Source organism: Schistocerca gregaria, chromosome 3, assembly GCF_023897955.1.
Source record: "Schistocerca gregaria isolate iqSchGreg1 chromosome 3, iqSchGreg1.2, whole genome shotgun sequence".
In the NCBI taxonomy this organism is placed as follows: domain Eukaryota; kingdom Metazoa; phylum Arthropoda; class Insecta; order Orthoptera; family Acrididae; genus Schistocerca; species Schistocerca gregaria.
The window spans coordinates 345994765-346018616 of NC_064922.1; the positions used below are offsets into that span (position 1 = coordinate 345994765).

Sequence of the window (23852 nt, forward strand, 5' to 3'; positions counted from 1 at the left end):
TTCGTCGGTCCACAACACGTTACTCAACCAATCGTAATCTTCCGCCTTCTTTTGAAACGCCCACACCGCAAATGCCCTCCGCTTCACTAAATAGCCAGGTAACAGTTCATGATGCCGACGGATTTTGTACGTATAGCAGCGGAGGGTACGCCTATGTGCTAACCAAACAATAGTGTATGGAATGCCAGTGCGACGGGCGACTGCACGAGTGCTGGCTTCCCCGTGCATAGACGAACCCTCTACAGTCTCCATTTCTTCCTGAACTGTCTCAGCAGCATTACGCCTTGTGCTCGGTCGGCCACTACGGGGTCTATCGTCTAAACAACCCGTGGCATCGAACTTCGAAATCATTCTAGCCACAGCTGCATTTGTCAACGGACCTTTACCCATTCGAATCCCCTTCCTATGGCGTTAGGATCGTAACGCTGAACTAGTACATTCCCCATTCTGATAATACAGCCTCACTAAAAGCGCCTTTTCAAGTAACGTCAACATGCTCCGACTGCTGGCGCATCTGATTTTCTCTCTCTCTCTCTCTTTTTTCTTTTTTTTTCTTTATTGTATTTCAATTCCTCATCGGGGTGAGCTGGCAGCAGCATATGCGCTGCTCTTCAGCCGAAAGACATAGAACAAACAATAGAAGACAGTGAAAAATATACAAAGGAGAGAATATGGTGAACATAGATATAAAAAAGCGGGAACATCATGGAAGGCAATAGACAAAAAAAGGGGGGGCGACTGTAAAAAGGGGATAAAAAACTGTAAAAAAGTAGTGCACACAAAAAGCCACACACAGCAACAATTAAAATAACGCAAGGCACAGTATGACCGGAGCATAAAATGTATCGACGGATGGCATAGCACATAACAAACACTGACAGCGAACCTCAAGGTAGTACACAATTAAAATCACACCTCTCGCCGCACAGGAGAAACAGCACGAAACACAACACTGACATGGCACATTGACGATTATCAAAACGGAGGATCTGCCAGGCGCAAGGAGATGAGGGAGACCGGAAGAAGGGAGGGAGAGAAAGAGAGGAGGGAGATGGGCGGGGGTCGCGCTGAAGAGGGACAGGTAGGGAGGGATGTGGGAAGGAAAGAGGCAAGGATGGGGTGCCGGGTCTCAGGGGGGAGGGAGGGGGAAGGAGGAAAATCTGCTCTGGGAGAAGGAGAGGAGAGGAAACAGGGGGCCCTGGGGAGGGGGGGGTACAAGGAAAAGTTATAGTTGGAAGGAAGAGTAGATGTCACTGCGAAGTTCGTCATCCGGGAGGGGGAGGCGCTGGAAATTGCCCTGATGAAGGAGATGGAGGGTGTGAAGGTGGAGAGAGGGAGGGATACAGCGATAGTGGCAAGGCAACGGGCTGGGGGTGGGGAGGAAGGAGGAAACCAGATGGTGGGGTGGATCAAACCTGCGGACAAGGTAAAGGATGCGGAGATGTTGGAGGAACAGGAGGAGGGGGGGGAACGGGGTCAGTTCATACAGGAGCCGCGTGGGGGAAGGAAGGCGAATACAGAAGGCAAGGCAAAGCGAATGGCATTCAAAGACTTGGAGGGCCTTGTAAAAGCGGGGCGGAGTGGAGATCCAGGCAACGCTGGCACAACAGAGGATAGGACGGATGAGGGATTTGTAGGTGTGGAGGATGGTAGAAGGATGAAATCCCCATGTCCAGCCAGACAGGAATTTCAGAAGGCGGAGGCGAGAATGGGCTTTCTGCTGGATGGTCTGGAGATGAGGGGTCCAGGTGAGGTGTCGGTCAAGGGTGAGGGCAAGGTATCTCAGGGTGGGGTGAGCTGGATGGGACGAACATAAAGGGTGAGGTAGAAATCATGGAGACGAAAGAAGCGAGTGGTGCGGCCTATGATGATTGCCTGGGTTTTGGAGTGGTTAAGACAGAGGAACCACTGCTTACACCAATTGGTGAACTGGTTAAGGTGGGTTTGTAGGGTAAGTTGGGACCAGGAAGGCGATGTCATCAGCATACTGGAGAAGATGGACTGTTGGGGGTGGCTTGGGCATATCAACCACATACAAGAGATAAAGTAGAGGGGAGAGGACAGAGCCCTGGGGGACGCCAGTCGTGGGATAAAAGATACGGGAGTTGGTGTTGTGGAGGGTGACATATGTAGGACGATGCGAGAGGAAGGAAGCGACCAGATGGACAAAATTGATAGGCAGGGCGCAGGTTTGGAGTTTATTGAGGAGACCGGGACGCCATACACGGGCATAGGCACTAAGGAGGTCAAGGGAAACAAAAATGGCAGAGCGACAGGAGTTGAGCTGGAGGGACAGAAGTTGAACGAGGTTTAGGAGTTGGTCGTCAGCAGAGAAGGAGGGTCGGAAGCCACCCTGGGTAAGGGGGAGGAGGTGGTGTTGAGTAAGGTGCTGTTGGATACAGTGGGAGAGGACGGATTCGAATTCTGTCTCTCATTACAGCTCCTTTTATAAATGATTGTCATGTGCAGTCACTGACGTTTTGCTGTCCAGCGCCATCTGTCGGATATTTTGTGAACTTTGGTTTGTTTTTTTTTGTTCTAATAAAACCCCATGTCATTCGGTTTGTCATAACATTATAAGAAAGATAAGGAAAGGAAAAAAACAACAAAGATGCGAATTGGAAGAGGAAAGTGTTGTAAGAACATAGGCGATGAGGAAACGTTCTTAAGAGGTAGTTTTTTCACAACCCACGAAACACTTCAATTATTTCGTGGTTTATTAAGTATTCAAATTTATACTGACGTTTTGATCACTCGGTATGTTTGTTACGTATGTTAATGAAGGAAAGGGAGAGGGTCGATTTCGGTAACTTACTCCTATCAGATAGCCCCAAATGGGAAGCTGGACTCCAACCAGAACTGGAAATTCACAACCAAATATCTCTGTTTACGAGGCCGTGAGTGAAATGGTCGGGTGGTACTTGGCTGAGGGTTCGGAGAGCGTGAACCATTAACGCATGTGGAAGCCCAAGGATATATTATTTTAAACCAACCGTCTGTCTTCAGAATTAATAAAGCAAAGTGGTGCAACATTTTCACGATGGCTGCATTCGCGACAATTCTATCTTGAAAGGAAGACCCGATATCGTTTGTATAATTGACGGTACAGTACACATACGCTTCCATTATTCGCGGACGGCATAATTTATCAGCTGCGAAAGAAGTTATTACAGTTATGTTGAGTTAAGCTTCCACTGAATTGAAGTGTTTCGTGGGTTGTGAAAAAACTACCTCTTAAGGACGTTTCCTCATCGCCTCTGTTCTTACAACACTTTCCTCTTCCAATTCGCATCTTTGTTGTTTTTTTTCCTTTCCTTATCTTTCTTATAATGTTATGACAAACCGAATTGGAAATACCAGGCACAAGCTAGAGCTGGTGACAAATCCCATATGCTTCGAAAGCGCGTGTGTCCAGTATGCTAGCATTCCCATTACTTCTTCTGTTAAAATAGTAAACCATGGATTTATCATCTAGTATAATGACAATATTGTGCCTTATCTTTGTTTAGACTTACTCTGAATTGCAACAAGAGGGGAAGCTTAAAACACACCTTGCATTTTTTCTTAGGTGGACGTTGTAGTCACAGTGCTCTCCCCCCAAGCTTTCAGTGCATCATGAATTACACCATCGATGTAACTTCCGTACTGTTTCTTGGTCTGCCGACTAAAAAGTTATTGCTATGTTGTTATTTTTCGGAAACCCTATGTGGGCTCACTACATGCTTGATAGAAGTATGAGAAAGTCCACTTTAATTTCAGCAGCGTGTTGTGGCATTACTGGCATGATTATCTATGTCTGTGCACCCAACTTAAATCGTAGATTTACTCTGTCGAAGAAAAAAATGGGCTACCCAGTTCATGTAAAAATTAAGATGTCCTGGTGTTTTTCGTTCTATAACGGGGTTCAAATGATAGCAATAGTCTGAGTAAGGGTATCCTCCACGGAACGTTTGTGAACGTCCCCTCAGATAGCTCAAAGTCTTGACGAACGTTCCTCTGCTGGGTGACTTCACCTCGTAACGACATTCCTCGTCTCCCCTGAGCGACGAGCAAAGAGATCTCAGATTACAGCTAGCGTCCCTCCAACAAAATCTTTACAGTCAGCATTACCCTGATACTGTAAGAAATGTTAGATAATTATTAACTGTGTAACACTTCGATGTGGAAAAGACGACTTGCTGTAGGACTTATATCTCGGGAAACAGGTTGTTATCCTGCTCGCTTCACACATTCGCCAAGATAACTGCATAGATGTGTAGTGACAATGGAACAACTGTGCCAGACCGGGAGCAGAAGCCAGATTTACTGCTTGCCCCGATCATCTGAACGATTCGCACTCATGTTATTTCACATCAAGGCGTCTTCAGACAGATACCAGAATGAGATTCATCGAATGAACTCTCAGAAAGTGCACTCCACCCAAGAAGGAGGTAGATTACAAAACTCTCGGTCGACCGATTACTTAGTCTTGCTTTTCAGTCTACAAGCCTTACCAGATGGTATTGATAGACAAAATAGAAAATATCCAAAGGAGAGCAGCGTGTTTCTTGACAGTTTCGTTTAGTAAGCCCGAAAGCATCACTGAACTGCTCTTCCAGCTTCACTCTGTGGGAGGAGCGTTGTGGATCACCAAATGGTTTACCGTTACTATTTCGAGAGCGTACGTTCCTAGAAGAATCAGCCAGTATATTAATTTCTCCTAAGTATGTATCGCAAAAGGACCATGAAGGTAAAATGAACGAGGTTCGATCTCACACGGAGGTTTACCGCCAACCTCTCTTCCCCTGCACGATTAGCGACTGGAACAGGAAAAGTGCAATAGAAGAAGGTAGATTACAAAACGCTCGGTCGACCGATAACTGAGTCTTGTGACAGTGATACACAAAATACCTTCCGCCACACACCATAAAGTTGCTTACGGAGTATAGATGTAGTTTTAGTAAATGTAGATCACCATCCATCGATTAACTTTAATCATATGGCATAATTCGTACAATCCAACCCCAAAATGGTTCAAATGGCTCTGAGCACTATGGGACTTAACATCTGAGGTCATCAGTCACCTAGACTTAAGAACTACTTAAACCTAAGGACAGCCCACACATCAATGCCCGAGGCAGGATTCGAACATGCGACCGTAGCAGCAGCGCGGTTACGGACTGAAACGGCTAGAGCCGCTCGGCCACAACGGCCGGCACTCCAACCCCAGTCTATCGGAAGTCGCTTTGTTTAAGATCGAAATAGTGTCTAATTTTCCGTTAAAAACGAGAAACTTGTAGCTACAGAGCCCTCCAGCAACAGACCACTTCCTTTTTCATTCCTAACCAGATATATTCTTTTACCAAACCTAAAGAGCGCGCGTGAGCGCGAGCGCGTACTTGTGTGTGTATGTGTACGTGCGTGTGCGTGTGTGTGTGTGTGTGTGTGTGTGTGTGTATGTGTGTGTGTGTGTGTGTGTGGTTGGAGCTGATGGGCACTCAACGGCTAGGTTATCAGTGCCTTTACACTAATTTAAAGAAACTGAATGTGAGTAAAATATCATGCATTCGAACTGAGCACACAATAACCCTATTTCACATACACTACAACAACGCAAACTAGTAAACGTAGCTATATATGAGATTATAACCCAAGTAAAATGACAAAGGGGCTAAAAGAAAAGTATAGGGAAATGTAACTCTCTGATCACTTACAACACATTAAAACACTCTCCCTAAAATCTTGGGAAAAATATTGCACAATTCACAAAATTTTAAAACTCGAACCACATTCCTTATAACGGTACTGAAAACAGAGGACAGATCCGTCGGCAAATCCACCGCGGCCCGCTGATCGTGAAATAAGATACAGTCCAATAAATTGTGGGTCACCGTAATCTGTAGACCACAATCACCACATATTGGAGGAGGCTCCTCTCGCCGGAGCAAGAAGCCATGTGTCATAGGGCTATGGCCTATGCGGAGAAGAGTAAGTAGGACCTCGTCCCGTCGATGTGACTAGATGGAAGTATTCAACTGCCACATTGTGAGCTCCACAATATGAAATTTGTTGTCTGTCACTTACAGCCATTCATCCTCCCGCCGACACAAGACTCGGGATCTCAACAGCGAGACTGTAGCGTGCAGGGGGATGGCACACTGAAATAACTGAAGATCACGACATGCCTCCTTGACTGCTAGATCCGCCCTTTCGTTCCTTGCAATACCCACGTTCCCTGGTACCCAGCAGAAAGATACCCTCTTTCGCAGTCGTTGTAGTTGGAGAAGGGCATCCTGTGTATTCTGGACTACTTTGTCTGCTCGGTACAAACTTGCATAGACTGAAAGGCACTGAGCACAGAGCTCAGTTTGGGCCAATCTGTAAAGACCGCTACATAGTTGTGTTGATCGGACAAAATGCCAGAAAATATCGCATTAAAACAGAAGCAGGAGTGCATCTTTCCTGTACTGCATCAAATCTAAAATCCCTCTGGGCCTCTGCAGTAACCAGGCTGGCAGACCTTGGATTTGAGATTATATTTGCGCCATACAGACTGACTCCACCACACGCTGCACACGGATCCCGTCATGATTGAAGAAAAGACATTCCAGAGGCGTACGAGCAACAATGTGGTATGCGGGCGAAGACGGAGCTGCAAGGAACTTGCATGACTGGCTCACCATGACCAGCTGCCGGTTGGTGAATGGTGGTTCCCCGGCCTCAGCAAAGAAACTGGGTGTGGGACAGGTCCTGTAAGCACGTGTGGCCAGCCGAATCCCCTCATGGTGGAAAGCTACAATGATCTTCAGATAAAAAGGCTTTGCTAATGCATACACCGCGTGCCTATAATCGAGACGCTAACGCACAAAAGACCTATAAAACTGGAGCAGACGTGACGTTTCTGCTTCCCACGACCTGTGGCTAAGGCACTTTGTGATGTTCAGCGCCTTGAGGGTCCTTAATTTCAGGTCTCTCGAGTGTGGCAACGTCGACAATTTAGAGCCAATAATGAGACCCAGAAACCTCGCTGAGTCTCTGAAATATAAACTGGAATCCCTCATCTGCAAGGCAGGTAGATTTAAAATACGAAGAGAAAGATTAATATGAAGACACACACACTTATTTGCATAGAACTGAAAACTCGTCTCTGCAGCCCACCCCTCTAACCTCCGCAGTATAAGCTAAAACTGATGGCTGACTGTTGCAACAATGGAGAAGAAACAGAAAACAGCAAAATGGTCCACAAATAAGGAGCACTGTCCAGAAATCCTTACTGTAGACTATGGCAAAGAGGGTTACACTTAAAGCACTGCCATGAGGGACGCTATTCTCGTGCTCACAACGTTCTGACAGCATGTCACTAACTTGGGTCCTAAAAAACCGCCGAGACAGGAAAGATCTTATGAAGATAGGGAGGTGGCCGCGAAAGCTCTATTGATGCAGTTTTACGAGAATACTGTGTCTCCAAGAAGTATCGTATGCCTTACTAATATGTAAGAATATGCCGATGCAGTGACGTATCGGCCTGCTGAATAGACGCCTCTGTCAGGGTCAGGTTGTCGACACTGGGCCGAAATCTCCGGAATACACGCTAACAGCGGCTAAGGAGTTGTTGGTGTCTAACAATCACACCAGACGACGGTTAACCGTTCACTCCAGGCCCTTTTCGATACAGATCTTGAGGTGATATTCCAGTAACTACTGGAACGCATGCGGTCCTTTTCTGATTTCAGGAGAAGTATCAGAATTGCCTTCCTCTACGAGTTGGGGAAGTTACCAGTTTGCCGTATAAGATTAAAATATTCGAGGAGGATTTCCTTCGATGTTGGTGACAAATGTCGAAGCCCACAGTACCCGATTTGGTCGTAACTGGGTGCAGTGTCACGTGCCTCAGACAGTGCCGTTTCCAGATAGGGAGGTTAAGTGGCTCTTAGCTGGAATGGACAGCAGTATTTGCAAAATTCTCTGCCAGATTGTGAGTGACATCTCTGGGCGTCGTTTGGAGACATCCTTTTATCAGCATTGCTGCTATTTAAACGAATGTGTTTATTGCAAATGCTCCTGATGCCTTCCCAAACTTTTGCAAAACAAGTGGAGCTGTGGGTGGAGCGGTGGGTCTAGAGAGCACAAAAGACGTAAAAACATTCCTGGTAAAATCGAGACACGAGGAACGATTTGACACCAAAAGAACGCGCTAAAGAGCGTGCGTCCAATGGCTGCTTTCTCAGAGTGACGTTTGCACGACTTCCCTAAAAACCTACTATCTCGACCCCTACTGCTCTAACTCGTTTGCCATCTGGTCAGGCGTAAGTAGTGATGATTGAACGGAGACACATTTGGAGTTGCTGGTAATCTCCTTTGCGCAAACCTTCCTTATAAAGCTTGCTGACTTAAACTGTTGTCCCAAGTAATGTACACTTGTATCCAAAAGTTAAGCATAATTATGAAAACACGGAAACAAAAAGAGAATGTACAAGCAAACATCCAATATCACCGTAAATATTTACGTACGAGCAATACTTGTTCGCTCTGTATAGGAAAGGAGTACCCCGTGCTGTGAAAAGCGGCGTAACGGAAAGGTAAACACAAACAACGCATGAGACCAATCATGTCTCAGTCTTGTTTGGCATAGCGAGCAGAGTGTAATCTCTTGGTGACGTTGACAACATAATACCACAAAGACACCACTTGAACCCTGTTTTGCAGGGTAGAATATTCGGTCCCCTGGAAGCAGGCCAGGTGCAGATCGAAGTCTCATTATCCTGGGATGTGGCACAAAGTGTCATTTCGAAATTTTTGCGACGGTTTAAAGAAAGCGAAAACGTTCGTTTCAGGCCAGAACAAGACCAAGAAAATGGTTCAAATGACTCTGAGCACTATGGGACTTAACTTCTCAGGTCATCCGTCCCCTAGACTTAGAACTACTTAAACCTAACTAAGCTAAGGACATCACACACATCCATGCCTGGGGGCAGGATTCGAACATGCGACCGCAGCGGTCTCCCGGCTCGAGACTGTAGCGCCTAGAGCCGCTCGGCCATCTCGGCCGGCAGTACAAGGTCGATCAAGAATAACTACGCCACAGCAAGACCGATATCGGCCCGTAACTGCCCGACAGTTGGCTTCAAAGCTCACAGCTGCCTCAAGGGCTGCTGTTCCCCGACAGACTGTGTATGGAAGGATCAGAAAACGGTCTGTTTGCCAGACGTCAGACCGTGTGCAATCCGCTCACTTCAACACTGAGACGGGCCCGTGTATTGTGGAGGATGCAACATTCAAATTGGGCCTTCACTAAATGGAGAAATGTGATGTTCGCACTTGAATGCTGCTTCAGTTTGGTTGGTTGGTTGTTTTTGGTGAAGGAGACCAGGCAGCGAGGTCATCGGTCTCGTCGGATTAGGGAAGGATGGGGAAGGAAGTTGGCCGCGCCCTTTTAAAGGAATTGCCTGGAGCGATTTATGGAAATCACGGAAAACCTAATTCAGGATGCCCGGACGCGGGATTGAACCGTCGTCCTCCCGAATTCGAGTCCAGTGTCTAACCACTGCGCCACCTCGCTCTTCAGTTTGCAAACTAATTCAAATCGCACATTACTTTGGAGACATCCTGGTAGCCGATGTAAACCTGGAAACATCGTGGAAAGAGATCAGTTTGGTGGTGATTGCGCGATTCTGGGTGGTGGTGGTGGTGGTTAGTGTTTAACGTCCCGTCAACAACGAGGTCATTAGAGACGGAGCGCAAGCTCGGGTTAGGGAAGGATTGGGAAGGAAATCGTCCGTGCCCTTTTCAAAGGAACCATCCCGGCATTTGCCTGAAACGATTTAGGGAAATCACGGAAAACCTAAATCAGGATGGCCGGAGACGGGATTGAACCGTCGTCCTCCCGAATGCGAGCCCAGTGGTGATGCTGGGGGGACGCATCATGCTGAATGGCTATACTGAGCTGCACATCTTCGTTGGTGGTCGGGGGAATACTGCAAACGCGCAGAGGTAAAGAAATGAGGAGTTGCTACGACAAGTTCGCTGTTTCAGAGCTGGAGATGGTCCGAAGTTCCTCCTTATGGACGATAACGCCCGTTCGCATCGAGCAGCTCTCGTGGATGAATTTCTTGAAGGTGGAGATATCCACCGCAAGGACTGGCACCAAGGACATTTCCAGACCTCCTCACCTCTCTTGCAGAGGAATGGGCTCGACCGTCAAGACAGCTCTTGAACCATCTCATGGAGGGCATGCCACGTCGCTGCGCAGCATGTATGGCTGTTAGGGTAACCATGTCCCCTACTAACAATTTTTTGTTGTGGAAGGGATTTTCCAGTAGTGTTATCTTCTTATGTACATTAATATTAGCTATCAGAAATTTTCTAGAATTTCGGGCGCTGTTGTATGCTAAATGTCTTGCGATTTAGCTGTGGCGTGTTCAGTAACCCTTCCGACATTCTAATTAGGCAGTATATTCTCTTTTCGTTATCATGCTCGCCTTTTGGATTCTAGTATACTTTAAGTTGCCTTCCTGGTGACAGTAGTTTGCTGAAAACATTATTGGAACAGTATTGTCAATAATATCACCTATCTGAAGGAAGCTGCAATTAATCAGTCCGTCAAACTGCGGACATAAATCTTGCTTTACATTTTTTTCGTTAGAACTTCTTACAGAGAAAGTACTTGGGAACAAACGGTATTTCCATGAAATATTTTGCTCTTATTGTTGGTGAATCGAAAACCTTAAACTTATCAATTATTCCCTCTTTTTCCAGATGAGCTGAAAGGGATCATGATTATGAAGGTTCCAGAGAGCGCAAACGGCAAGGTGAGTTTCTTTCAGCTACATCTCCGATATCTTCTTGCAACAGGACTTGAAATAAACCTTCACCCTCGTTCCTACAGGTTCACAGATCTCTGTGTTTCAGAAAAAAATCTGATTTGCGTAAAAAGTAGAGAAATCCGGCACAACATACAGTGGCGTTTAACTTCCGGTCGACAATGCGTGCTCGGAGTGCGACAGACCTTGTCCCTTTTCGAGGGATCCATATAGGAATCTATCTTAAGAGACTTACAAAACCTCAAGATATTTAGGAAACAATGGAAAACATAAATCTAGAGGTCCCGACTGGAAATGGAACCATGGACATGTCATCCCGAACGCGAATGTCTTAAGCACCGCTGCACCTCGCCTAGTACTGCAAAGTCAACGGTTTCTAAAGTGGCAAATATTTCGTCCTAAATACGGGGGGAGGGGGGGGGAGGGGGGGGAGGGGGTAGGGTGCAGGTCGGATATAACGTGAACACCGATAAAGCCTACTTTGTGAGAGACACTGGGACGATAATAATTGACATGTGTGGCTTAGGCCAAATAACTTGTCGTGAGAATGATGGGTACCAAATGGAATAAAGAAGTGAATTTTATCACGGGAACGTAAATGCAAGACGCAACTTGTCTGGGAGAACTCTGGGGCTTCGCAGTTTCCCAAAAAGAAAGAAAATTTTACGAGAAACTTGTTGGGAATGAGTAAGTTCAATGAAGTATTGCACGGTTCGCGTCGACGTGTTCGTTCGGCATGACAGTTGTGTCGCAATGCTCCAAAGCCCACTGGAAACTCAGTTTGTACAAAGCCATCGTCTTCCTCATGACCTCTGCTCCTTTTAAAACCAAAGAGTCCGCTTTTGCTGAATATTCCAGGCACATACTATTATCTTCTCTGTGACAAACACAATGATGAAACTGTAGCGATTTGTGCACTTGCAGGAAGATGTAGGATGTTGTTTTCAGCGTAGCGTACGTAAATGAAACAAGAGGGTGATAAACAGTGATGCTACTAAGAATACGTTGCTATAGCAGTACGGGTTTTGAACATTACAAATATAGCTGCAAGTATTTTTTCAAAGAGCGTATGCCAACATCTCGTGCAAGTCCTGCTTAACGAAAAGGATTTTCTGATGTCACTGTGGTACAGATTTCAGAAATGTTAGCTCTACAAGTAAATATTTTATAACTAAGTATTTTTTCAAATAGTTTCAAACAGCGTATGGAAACATCTCATGCAAGACCTGGTTATCGAAAAGGAGTTTCTGATGTCACTGTGGTACAGATTTCAGGAACATTAGCTCTACAAGTAAATATTTTATAACTACTGCCATATCTCGTCATTTTCCTGTAAATATCACAAGACGAGAAGAACGTGAGCGATTCCAGTGTAGATATCAAATATGAAACATGACATGGAAGTACTGCTTCGCAAATTGCATGAATACGAACTCATGAGCGATTGTACATAGATCACCACCAGTGACGGGAACAGGGTGCTACTGTATATCAGCCAATTATCAGAACACTGTCAGAAAACTCTCCCTTGTCCTTGGGGCTTCTGCATTAGAGTATTATCATGTGGCCTTGATTAATTGCAACCTCAGGCACTGTGAAACAGTACAAACAATAATTTGTTCGTTTTTCTGTCTTTTCAGTGCTTCATGGGGTGCGTTTTACAGGAAGTTGGAGTGGTAAGTACTCTCAATACAATGGTCTGTGATACCACTATATTATTCTTAAGAATTTTAAACTATCTTGAGCGATTTTTAACCACATGCACATTAATTTTCACAAATTCTTTAAGAAAGAAGCTTAGAATATGTACTTAGAAAGTTAAAAAAAGACAGGATAACAGATTTGTGAATTCATTTGTAGGTTAAGGACGGCAAGTTCGACAAGGAGGAGGCAAAGAAACATGTCGCCACCAAGATGTCCGACAAAGATGAGCTGGAGAAGCACATGCAGCTCATCGATAAATGTAGCCAAGAAGGTAAGATAGCAGTACGTAGAAGACCACTGAGCAGAGTGTCAGGGTTCAATGTAACTGCGGAAGATATTATATAGGTTGTTTCATAGTCCTTGCATCAAACGCCTAGGGTGACAGATCACGTTTTGGGGAACAACTTTTGTTTGACACTAGCAGGGTCTACTGAACAGCTGTGCAGCATCTTCATAATACCTATCGGTAAGCTGACAGAATAATTCTCAGCAACAAAACCTTAAGAATGGGTGTCTTTATGCAGAGAAAGATATTTTAGAAGCGAGTCAGGTATTTGGCCTACCCCCTTTGACACGGAGCTTATGACTGGATATAGGCAACACACATTTCATACATCCATCCCAGAGAGCTCACGCCCTGGTGCTTCTCAGGGGCATAACAAATAGCGTTGTGGGAAGCATCAGCGAACATTCTGTCTGTAGCAAAAGTTGTTCCTCATGACGCGATCTATCACCCGTACACATCTGATGTAAAGGCTTTTAAATACACTATATATCGTTGGACGTGTATACACGAGGGGAACGATTAATTCGACACTCATAGGTCACAGTATAATTGAATTACGATGTACACATGTGTTCTGAAGTGCAAGATGCAGTAAGGTAAAATCAAATAATGCGTTAAATTGAGCTGACAAGTATTCCTTTCACATTCGTTTTATCTTCACACTAAGCTCTATTAAGAAACCTGTTGTCCTCCCCATTTTTCTGAGGCACTTCATCAGAAAGTAATTCTCTTGAGCGAGATATGGCATTTGGAAATTGTACCAAAAGTGCACTGCATGTTGCAACTAGATTTTCCATGTCCTTATCAGATAATACACTCACAAACATCGAGCTAAATCCTGTCTTTTCTATTTTTTTTTTTTTTAATTTTGTCATGCATTGTTGACCTACTCTCTTGCGAGGGCATTTCGTTGGAGACGCTTCAACTGGTCGAGTAACAAATCAGTTCACTTTCTTTATCACGTTTTTTTGCGTACATTACAGTGCCTTCCTTTGTAAGAAAAGCACATTTCCATCAAGCATGTTTCCTATGAGACGTGGGACCTGCCAAAGCGTCTTCAAAAGGATCTCATTGTCTTTGACATTGTCTACCCTGCCTGTGGACGTTCGTGCCCCAAAGTACATGCCACTAAGCGCTCCTCAACGGTGAAACTATGTCCGCCCACGTCAGTTATGGCATCAAGATACTACATTTAAACAATACAATAATGACTCCAATGGTCTTCGCCAACTTCAACTCAAGGAAACCAGTAAAATAAGTACTTGCCAAATTATACCACATCAAAAGGAGTACACGGATTTCCTGAACATACAGACAAAGAAGCCACGAAACAAATACGATGAATGTCTTCAGACATGTGAATCACGACCTAGCGCAAAAGGCAAATGATGTGGATCAAGTCAATTTACAGGATATGTTTATATTTTTTTAAAAAGGGTACTGGCTAACAGTTCGTATGTAGAAATTCGGCAATGGAAGAGAAGGAGACGTCCTGGAGAAATGATTTTAAGTTAGATTTAAAAGTTGCTTTCCTATCTGCAAGATATTTTAAGTTATTGGGAGAATGACCACACACTTTTGTTGCTGCATACTAAACTCCTTCCATAGCACCTGACGTCTTGAATAATTGATACTGAAGGTCATTTTTCCCTTTGGAGTTGTAGGCGTGGATATCACAGATCTTCTCAGATTTTTGTGATGGATTGTGACGATTTTCGTTAAGGAATATATGTTTGTAACTAAAAAGTAACTCCGCCCGAAAGGGCCGCCGCAGTTAAAATGCCTAGCTCGTTGAAAAGGTACTTACATGACGGCTGTGGGTGAACACCATATGTTATTATTACTGCTCACTTTTGGGCAATCAACAATTTCTTTCTCAGTGATGAGTTACCCTAGAAAATTATTCCATTAGACATTATGTTGTGAAAATAAGCATAATATATCAGGAGGTTGAGTCGTTTGTTTCCAAGATTAGCACATATACGAAGAGCAAAAGTAGCTGACTTAATTGTTTGAGAAGCTCACTAATATGTTTCTTCCAATCCGAGGAGCGTTCTACCCTATTGATTGACTCCTGCTTATGTGCTGCCTCAATTCTTGGTATACGAAGAGCAAAAGTAGCTGACTTAATTGTTTGAGAAGCTCACTAATATGTTTCTTCCAATCCGAGGAGCATTCTACCCTATTGATTGACTCCTGCTTACGTGCTACCTCAATTCTTGGTACGAGTTTACTTGTTATAGAGGATTGTATCTTTTTTTCTTTCAAAATTTAGGGACAGTTCATTTTCTGAGACCCATTCTGTAACTCTTGGGAAAAAAACATTTCCCATCTACTTTGGTGATTTCTCTCTACCGTCTTGAAAAAGTACCAGCTCTGCCTGTTCATTGTTGAGTGGAAGGTCATACACTTATTCAAGGAATGGCAATGCATACAAAATTTAAACCTGTGGGGCTCCTTTTGTGATTTCTCCCTAGTCACTAAAATTTTCTACCCTTCCGAATTGGTTTGAATTATTCAGCGCAGTCTTTAATATTCTATTTGATAAGTATGGTTCAAACAGCTGTGCGTAAGGCCATAAGTTCCTTAAAAGTAAACTCTAATACGGGAGTAACATGATCTACACAATCAAATGCCTTTAAAATACTGCAAAACATACCAACTGGCCATGTTTTATTATTTAAGGCTTATACTATTGGATGACAATCTATAAATAGCATTCTCAGTAGAGCAGCGCTCCTGGAATCCAAACTGCGAAATGGTAAGTAAATCGTTTCCACTGAATGGTGAGTCTACTTTGAGCACATTATTTTTTTCGAATACTGTGGAAATAGATTTCAGTAAGGAAAGTGGATGATAATTGTTTAAGACTGTCTTGTCGCCTTTCTTATTAAGAGATTTAACAATTGCATATTTTAATCTGTCCTTGGTTACTCATCCTGTAAATGCATTCATTCCATTTTGTTCTGTTTTCAAGCATTTTTTGTATTTATAAATGCTCCGTCAACAAATGTTATAATTCTTAATTTTGTCTTACCTACTACAACCTATTGTTGCTCCAACAAAATTCGTTTCTGCTGCCTCAGTTCTATTCTCTTGTTGCCGATGTGACACAATACTCAGTTCCAAACAATAAAGTAGGAACAACTATGTTTGTACAAAACGTTTATCATGCCTCTTTCGTGTTTTTTTTTTCAGTCATCTATTGATTGTTCCACACATATCTGAGAATGTTTCTAGTTTCATCTATAAACGTCTATCATTTTCTCATGTAAAGTCATATGCTCGGGTAGAAGGTTATCGACAGTTTCTTGCCTTGACTTGACGTTATGGGTTTTTGTTGCAACAATTCACTGACTGCTCTGAATCTTGTTACAGTCGATGGCGAGACTGACTCCTGCGGAATCGGCCCGAAGCTCATGGAGTGTATCAAGCAGTTTGCACCAGAGGTAAGGACCATTTGAGTAATAATGAATATGTTGCCTATTTACTGTACTATTTTCAGATTCGTTTAGATGCAATTTCTTGTCACCTGTTTAAAAGGATGTTCCCCAAGAATATTAACAGGAGACAAAATGTGTAGCAGAATAATGTTTATTATAGTCACACTCATAAACTATGTACGCACGGCACAGCCACGAGCCGGTTCACCTCAAGAATCATTTTCAAACACCACTAAAAAAATGCTGGAAGCCTAAATTACAATCCAAACAAATATGAATGCATCATTTATAAGACGTGAAAATGAAAGTCTATACCAAACGACATATATCAGCTCAACGACTTGCTCTATTGACACATTTGGCAACGTAATCTTCACAGGAGAACACACCATCTGAATAAGAGACTTTCTTTCCTATTGATACGAAGTCGTTCAAGCTGATGTGTTCACCATAAATATTAACGTGGCCTGCAATTAAGTCCTCACAAAACAACGTAGTGTCTCTTGTCGTAGCTATTCTCCTTGCAGAGATTTAAATTTGAACTTTCCTTACACTATAGAAATTTCTACTGCTTTGCACCGTAGATCTCAAAAAGAGGCGAATTACAAGGATTCAACTGCATTTCAGTATTTGAAATCCGATTAATTGTTTCGGGGAAATTGCTGTATTTAACGTAACATTTATCTGATTTTAACATTAGAGGGACTGTCGTCTTATGCGGACGTTCTTGTTTTCAAATGGAAGTGTCGCATCCGTCTAGTGGAACGCTTCAGCTTGATACAGTTAGGGGAGTCTGATCACTTGTTCTGAATATTCGCGAAAACTTTAATTTAAAACTGATACTAATCACGCTACATCATGTGTCTGGGCCGAAACAGCAACTGTAAACCACATGATGTAGTATCCAAGGATAATTCATCCGGTAACTACAGAAGCAGTTCTGATCTTGTTTCTGCACAGCCAAGGAAGAAAGGAAGAAAGTGAATGTCACAAATTGAATAGATTTATACCAATAAAACTGAAAATTGATGTACAGAGATTATCAAAAGAGCTAAATACTAATCCCAAAAAATGTAATTTCTTTGAAACTTGTTATCAAATTTCTGAGAACGAAATACGATTGAAATGAACTACGACACTAGCAGCGGAAATTACTATAGTTCAGTTTTGGAAAAAGAAGTTGACGCTGATATGTCTATAATTTATATAGCTATGGCGAAAGACTGTAAGTAATTTAATGAGGAATATCCTATAGCTAGTTTGGCTCACAATAGAAATACGATACCTTAAACAGCTCCGAAAATATGAGGTGAAGAACGTCGCTGAATCACCCAGCATCTCCCACTACATGCTGCCTCCAAGTGGCTAAAGCTGCCAACACATGTGTACTCGTCAGCGCAGTATCGTGAATGTGTGCTAACGAAATTACTAACTGTAAGCCGTAGCGTCCTACGTTATTCGGAAAAGAGTAATCATATATTTATTATAAATATTTCGAACATAAATTATGTTACATTCTCCTTTTACAACTAACACACTATCAGATTTCTTTACCATTTCGTACATTTGTATTTCTTTCAAAGCGATAATCAGCCTACCATTGTCTACCACAGAGAGATTGTCAATAATGCTGTTATCTTTATAGCTCGGTAGGTTTATTCTTAAATCGTATGATTGACTTGTTTGTTGACTACTCTAGCTGACCTGAGCTTTAGCTGATACACATCATAGAATAATATCTCTATAGCTCATTATAAGCGATCTGTAAATATTCCTTTAGATTACAAATCAGAATTATTTTGTTTCTCATTACTGTTTGAAGACGATATATAGAAGTCGAAACAGGTCGTTGACATGTGTGAGAGTGATTAATAAACAGACTTTCATGTTTTACACTCGCTCTCACTCTTGGCGTACTGTGACGAGCACGAACAAAATATGAGAGACAATAAATTTTATATGTTCTCAGCACCACCACTGTTGTTTACAGTGAGAGAGATTCGTTAATTTTCACCGCATCTGCATGAGAATGAAAAGGAAGAAAAATTTTCCATTTTTTATTTGAGGGAGAGTCAGTCCAAGCAGTATTCACAGATAGTTGGAGATTCATATCTGAATTTGAAAACGAGCTGCGTCGGAAACTGGCAGTCTAAATAAAATAATTTAAAACACAGCCTGGTGGGATAACGTCCTTCCTCAAATTTACTGAGGCTTTGGGGCCCACTCAGAAGAATCTGAATGCTAAAGTAACTACATACCAATTAAACTTGTTTAGTTGCTCTTCATAGGATACCTTTCACAACCGGCAAAAATTTCCGGAATGCAAGCTTTCATAACTATAATATTTCAGAATATACCTAGGCCTACTCCAGACACTTAATCAACTGTTAAAGCATTTCCAACCTCGATGCATTCTTATCACGTCATTAATACGTTCCAAAGTGTTACGTAATTACTAAATATCCAAGATTTTAAAAATGTTAAGCTGGAATCGTTTTTTAAGAGAAAACAGGCGAACAATAACGAAAGTACATGAACTGAAATTTGCTTACTTCACTACATATACAGAATAGGAAGAAATAATGTAAAATACACACTCGCTCAACAAAACTCTTACATCATTTTGTGGGCTGTATCGACGAATTTTCCCAGCTACATAAGCTTCCAAAGTCAAGGATGTTTAATTGTGATCAAAATCGTAAAGGCTTATTTACTAGGTGGCACTGATCTAATAAGAGGAAAACAAATGCAGAACTTAATTCAACAGTCGCTAGAGGGACCAAAATTACGATATTTTCGTGAGTAATATCCCACGGACTTACCTAAAATGTTTGGCATTTCAGTCATGTTTTCGTAATATTTAATCTTTCATTACATCCACAAAATATGTCAAACACTTCCGAACATGAGAAAATACGCCAGAAATTATACTGTAACGGTCACTGAAATTGTATAACATATGCTAGATGGTTGTCTTATGCAACAAATAGCAAGTATAGTGAAAATATGTTAGCAAAACATGAAGGAAAAAAGTATATTAAATGTTGAAAAATATGTGAAAACCAAGTAAAATCTATTTATACATTATTCTACAAAAAATAAAGGTCAGAGCAAACATAACAGCAAACATCCCCTGCGACATGGATCCCGTTTTCAGGGTACAGGTTCGCATATGCATGGAACATCTACAATATAAACATCATGCACTAAAATTCGTTGTCTGTCTGAAAGAAGAAGTGGCTTCTAGGAACGTAATTGGGATACGTTTACTTTACGGTGTTGCTATGTTCACTTCAAATGCAACAATGAGGATATTTGTGGACATACAATCCAACAAAGTGAAAATTGCATGATAAAGAGAGATCTGACTTACTTCTTCGTTAGGAATTAGATTTCAGTTCGTAGTTAAGAGTTATACAATTCAACTGTAGCAATTAAGAATATATTCACGTTATTCAGATATGAATGCCACCAATTACTAACTACTTTTGTTTAATAATTTGCTTTCCTACGAGATTCATCCGTGTGGCCGGAAAGCCCATCATTAAACAAATACACTCAGATAAACGTCACACGACAGATCTTTTGTTGTTATTTCTCTAATGTCAGCTCGTGAGAAGTCTACACTGAAACAACACGTTTTCCTTCTTTGTGTCCTCTTTTTCTTTCGTATTATTCATCGTAAGCCTCATCTGATCACATTATTTGCCAATACTGGAAGTACATTTCTTCGCATGTCGGTATAGAAGTAAGTGACAAGTCACTTGAGTTAGACCTTCACCTCTTGTACAGACTAACAGTTGAATGCTTTATGTGAAGACCTGCCTTGTACGTGACATTTCTCTGTTGTGTTTACAGTTTGACATTGCCCTCCCACACGCCCCGTCCAAATAAACGCTGTGTGACGTTGGAGATGCTGAAGTCGACGACCCGGCAACCATCTGCGTCTACACTGAATGACATCCACGGCATCCAGACAAGAATAAGTGTTGATATCTGTACTGCTCTGTGATCAATAAATAAAAAATAACTGTATATATGAAATGCCAAGCAACTGTCGTCCACTTCATAACTACCTTTAAAATGAACTCCTCTTCGGGCACAATTTCTCTATCATAGTAATACTGAACTCAAGGTAACCACCTCAGCTGTTTGGAGAGATATACAGGTGTAACGGGTATAAGCGAAGAGATTTTATACGTGGTACCTTAATATGCACACACATCCGTGTGTCTGTTGTTTCTTCTCTGCGCCGAATAGTCTTCCCACAAACACATCACAAACTTTACGACCTGACGTTTTCTGCACGGCCGAACTGCAGCACGACGTGGACTACGCCTGTCAGTATAGACTAACAGTTTTGCGTAAACATGTACATACTTGAACACCTGATCTTCTGCCCCGGGGAAACAGCATTAATGGCTTGCTCTTGCCACATATATTTGGAGGCACTAATCAACATAAATACATACTAACAGCTATAATTATTAGTCTACAGAAGAGCCGGCCGGTGTGGCCGGTCCAGACTGCATACTAATGAGGTTCCTTTCAGAGTATTCTGATGCAATGCTCCATACACAACAATCAATACAACCGCTCGCTCGAAGAAAGATCCGTACTCTCAGACGGGAAAGATCCACAGGTGCCGGCCGAAGTGGCCGAGCGGTTCTAGGCGCTTCAGTCTGGAACCGCGCGACCGCTACGGTCGCATGTTCGAATCCTGCCTCGGGCATGGATGTGTGTGTGTGTTAGGTTTAAGTAGTTCTACGTCCTAGGGGACTGATCACCTTAGATGTTAAGTCCCATAGTGCTCAGAGCCTTTTGAACCATTCTGCAGAAAACGTAAAGACTGATGTAATGTTATTCGATAGACCGTCCTCAGTCACAATTAGAAATATGTGCACTCATACCCGTTATACCCCGTATTTACAAACATAATGTCCGTAGGCAAAGACCACAGCAGTTGCTTTGGAGCGCTGTAAACGTTGTAGAACTGGTCATGTTACACTCAGGCGCTGACGTGTCTTAGCAGTAAATTGGTGTGTGTGTGTGTGTGTGTGTGTGTGTGTGTGTGTGTGTGTGTGTGTGTGTGTGTGTGTAGGTGGGGTGGGGGGCGGGAGGGAGGAGGGGCATTCGGATGTGTGGAATCAGCATAATAAGAGGGATCGCCATCGAGATGTGGCAGAATGGACGGGCCCTTGGCCACTCAGCGAATGAAGTAGCTAGTTTTGTTGGTGTATCAATGTGGAGTGGTGTAACAATGGCAGCCATTTAGTATGGTGTAAGAACAGTGGTCGTAAATAGTTGCTGGCCTGCAGCGACCCAAGACAATTGCCACGCGTGTCAATGACAATCGGCTTCAACCCCCGACAGGAATCGCTGCTGCCAGTCAATTCAAGACTATCACCGAATATTGCCCATGGAACTGCGTGCAGTGAACATTTTGAGTCGGGTACCTTGCAGCAGGACGTAATGATGCTCATCTCAAATGGGGCAATCATCATACTCGAAGGAAGAAGCTTCAGAGCTGCTTTGCACTGCTCTAAATACACACGCCACGTAGCCACGTAGGGAGACTAGTGGAACAACGTCCTGCCACGTGGCCCACGGAGACAAATAGGTCCGTGGGTTCGGCATTCGCGCTGCCGCCTGCTGGCCTAGGCAACGTGTGTGATTGATGCTCTGCTTATGTAACCCCTTTGAGGTTAGGCCACTGGCAAACCACTGCTGTGAGAATGAATGCCGCACTGTAGGTCGTACAGCCTATACACAACAGTTTTGTCCTGACAGTCTCCCATAAACTCGTCAGGAGGTTTTGGTAGTAATCTCCTGATACGGTTTGCCCCTTGCGAGCATACTCCGTTAACACCATACCTTAACACAACCAAAAATACTAAGCCAATGATGGTTGGACTTCGACATTTTAGGTAATGTGGTATTTACATGCTTCCACTCTTTGCTTAGATCATTTGTTTGTTCGAGTCCTCCCTCAGGCATGGGTGTGCGAGTTTGTCCTTAGGATAATTTAGGTTAAGTAGTATGTAAGCTTAGGGACTGATGACCTTAGCAGTTAAGTCCCATAAGATTTCACACACATTTTAATTTTGGCGCATAACTGTCATATGTACATGTAGCCCGACTGCTACTTACCCTTCCCGATCGCATAAATGTGCGTAATATTTAGCATAAACATGTGAAGGGGATGCAAGTATGCATTACATCCTCTTGTGGCGTTCGGTGGTACTGTGACGAGGGGATTTCAATGCGTACCAGGACTGCAGATATGGAGACCTACCTCCAAACAAACAAAAATTAAACAGACAACTTTATTTCTTTCGAGTTGATAGTTAAAATTTGATTCAAAACATTTTGACTGGCTGCTTAATAGCACATTGAACCACATCTGAAACAGAACAGAAGCAATTCTTCGCGAAACGGATTTGATAGGTAGGTTTAACGAATAATGTGACAGCCGACGTCTATGCACAAGTCAGGCAGATCCCTTGAATTCTGGGCTGGTGGTTTGTGGGCTCAAAGCTGGCACCCGGTAGCATCCCACATGCGGTCCATCTGACTCAGATCAAGCGAATTTGGCGTCCAAGACACCAACGTAAGTTCATTATAACCTCCAGGAACCACTGTAGCATGATTTGGACTTTGTGCTGTTATCCTGTGGAAGATGCCATGACTTTCAGGAAAGATATCATGCATGAACGGATGCAGGTGCATCACAGTAATACTCGCACATCATTGGTGGAATATTCTCTAATATTGTTGGTATGGATTTAGCCCCTTCATCCCACCAGATTCAGGATAGACCAGTTTATAACTGCCTGGATGTGGTATTCAGGCTATTACATACGGTTATGTTATCTTAGTGACATGTACATAGATACATAGTATGATTTTTTTGCGTTATTGTATTTTCTTGCACAGCCTCTGGCCGCTTGGTCCCAGAGAATACACTGGGGAGTATGGAAGAATGTATTGTGCGGATACACATTGAGTTAACATTAGTACTGGAAGATAACACCAGGCGATTCTTCAGAAATAGCAATGTAGGCATTTAGTTGTTGCTCTAAGCCGGTTCGATATATTTTGGAGATAAGTAGGTGCCTGCACCTTTCTACAGATGACACTGTTCTTGAGCCAATGAAATGGTTCAGACATTCGTAGGCTGTTTTACATGCCTTTTAGATGCACTTCAGGAGTGGTTTACTCTGTCTGTATAAATTTTGAACAAAACTCCCTTGTCCTAAATAAGCTCTGATAGAAAAATTCCACCTGTCCCAAGTAAAAATAAGCCTACGTAATGCGGTAATGCGTCCATTCCATTAAGAATTATCTCTGGGTCGCTTTCCTGTCAGTGTCCTGTTTGTATCAGTCAGCATCTTCATGGGACATGCACACGCCGCAATGTGGCGCTGCATACGACCGCATGCATCGTGTCAATTCTAGTATCCGATTCCACCCGTCGGCTTTGTCCAGTGACGTAATGTGTGACGTTATTTTGTTTGTGCCGCAGATTGTAGTTATGAACGTAAAATGATTTATCTGGGTTTCCTCGTTACGTGCGTATATTAAAAATTCGATGTCTACTGTTTTGTTTTCATATCGTGA

The 23852-nt window shown here is 42.9% G+C and overlaps 1 protein-coding gene across 1 annotated transcript in view; it reads left to right on the forward strand.

Annotated features, from left to right (window-relative positions):
- The window catches only part of LOC126355252 (general odorant-binding protein 19d-like), a 31620-nt gene extending 11344 nt beyond the window's left edge, over positions 1–20276 (forward strand). The window contains exons 3-7 of the mRNA XM_050005535.1: positions 10735–10787; positions 12440–12475; positions 12660–12774; positions 16168–16238; positions 20091–20276. Of these exons, the coding sequence (XP_049861492.1) occupies positions 10735–10787; positions 12440–12475; positions 12660–12774; positions 16168–16238; positions 20091–20126 (311 nt within the window). The 3' untranslated portion in view covers positions 20127–20276. The remainder of the gene's footprint in view (positions 1–10734; positions 10788–12439; positions 12476–12659; positions 12775–16167; positions 16239–20090) is intronic.
- The last annotated feature ends 3576 nt before the right edge of the window (positions 20277–23852 follow it).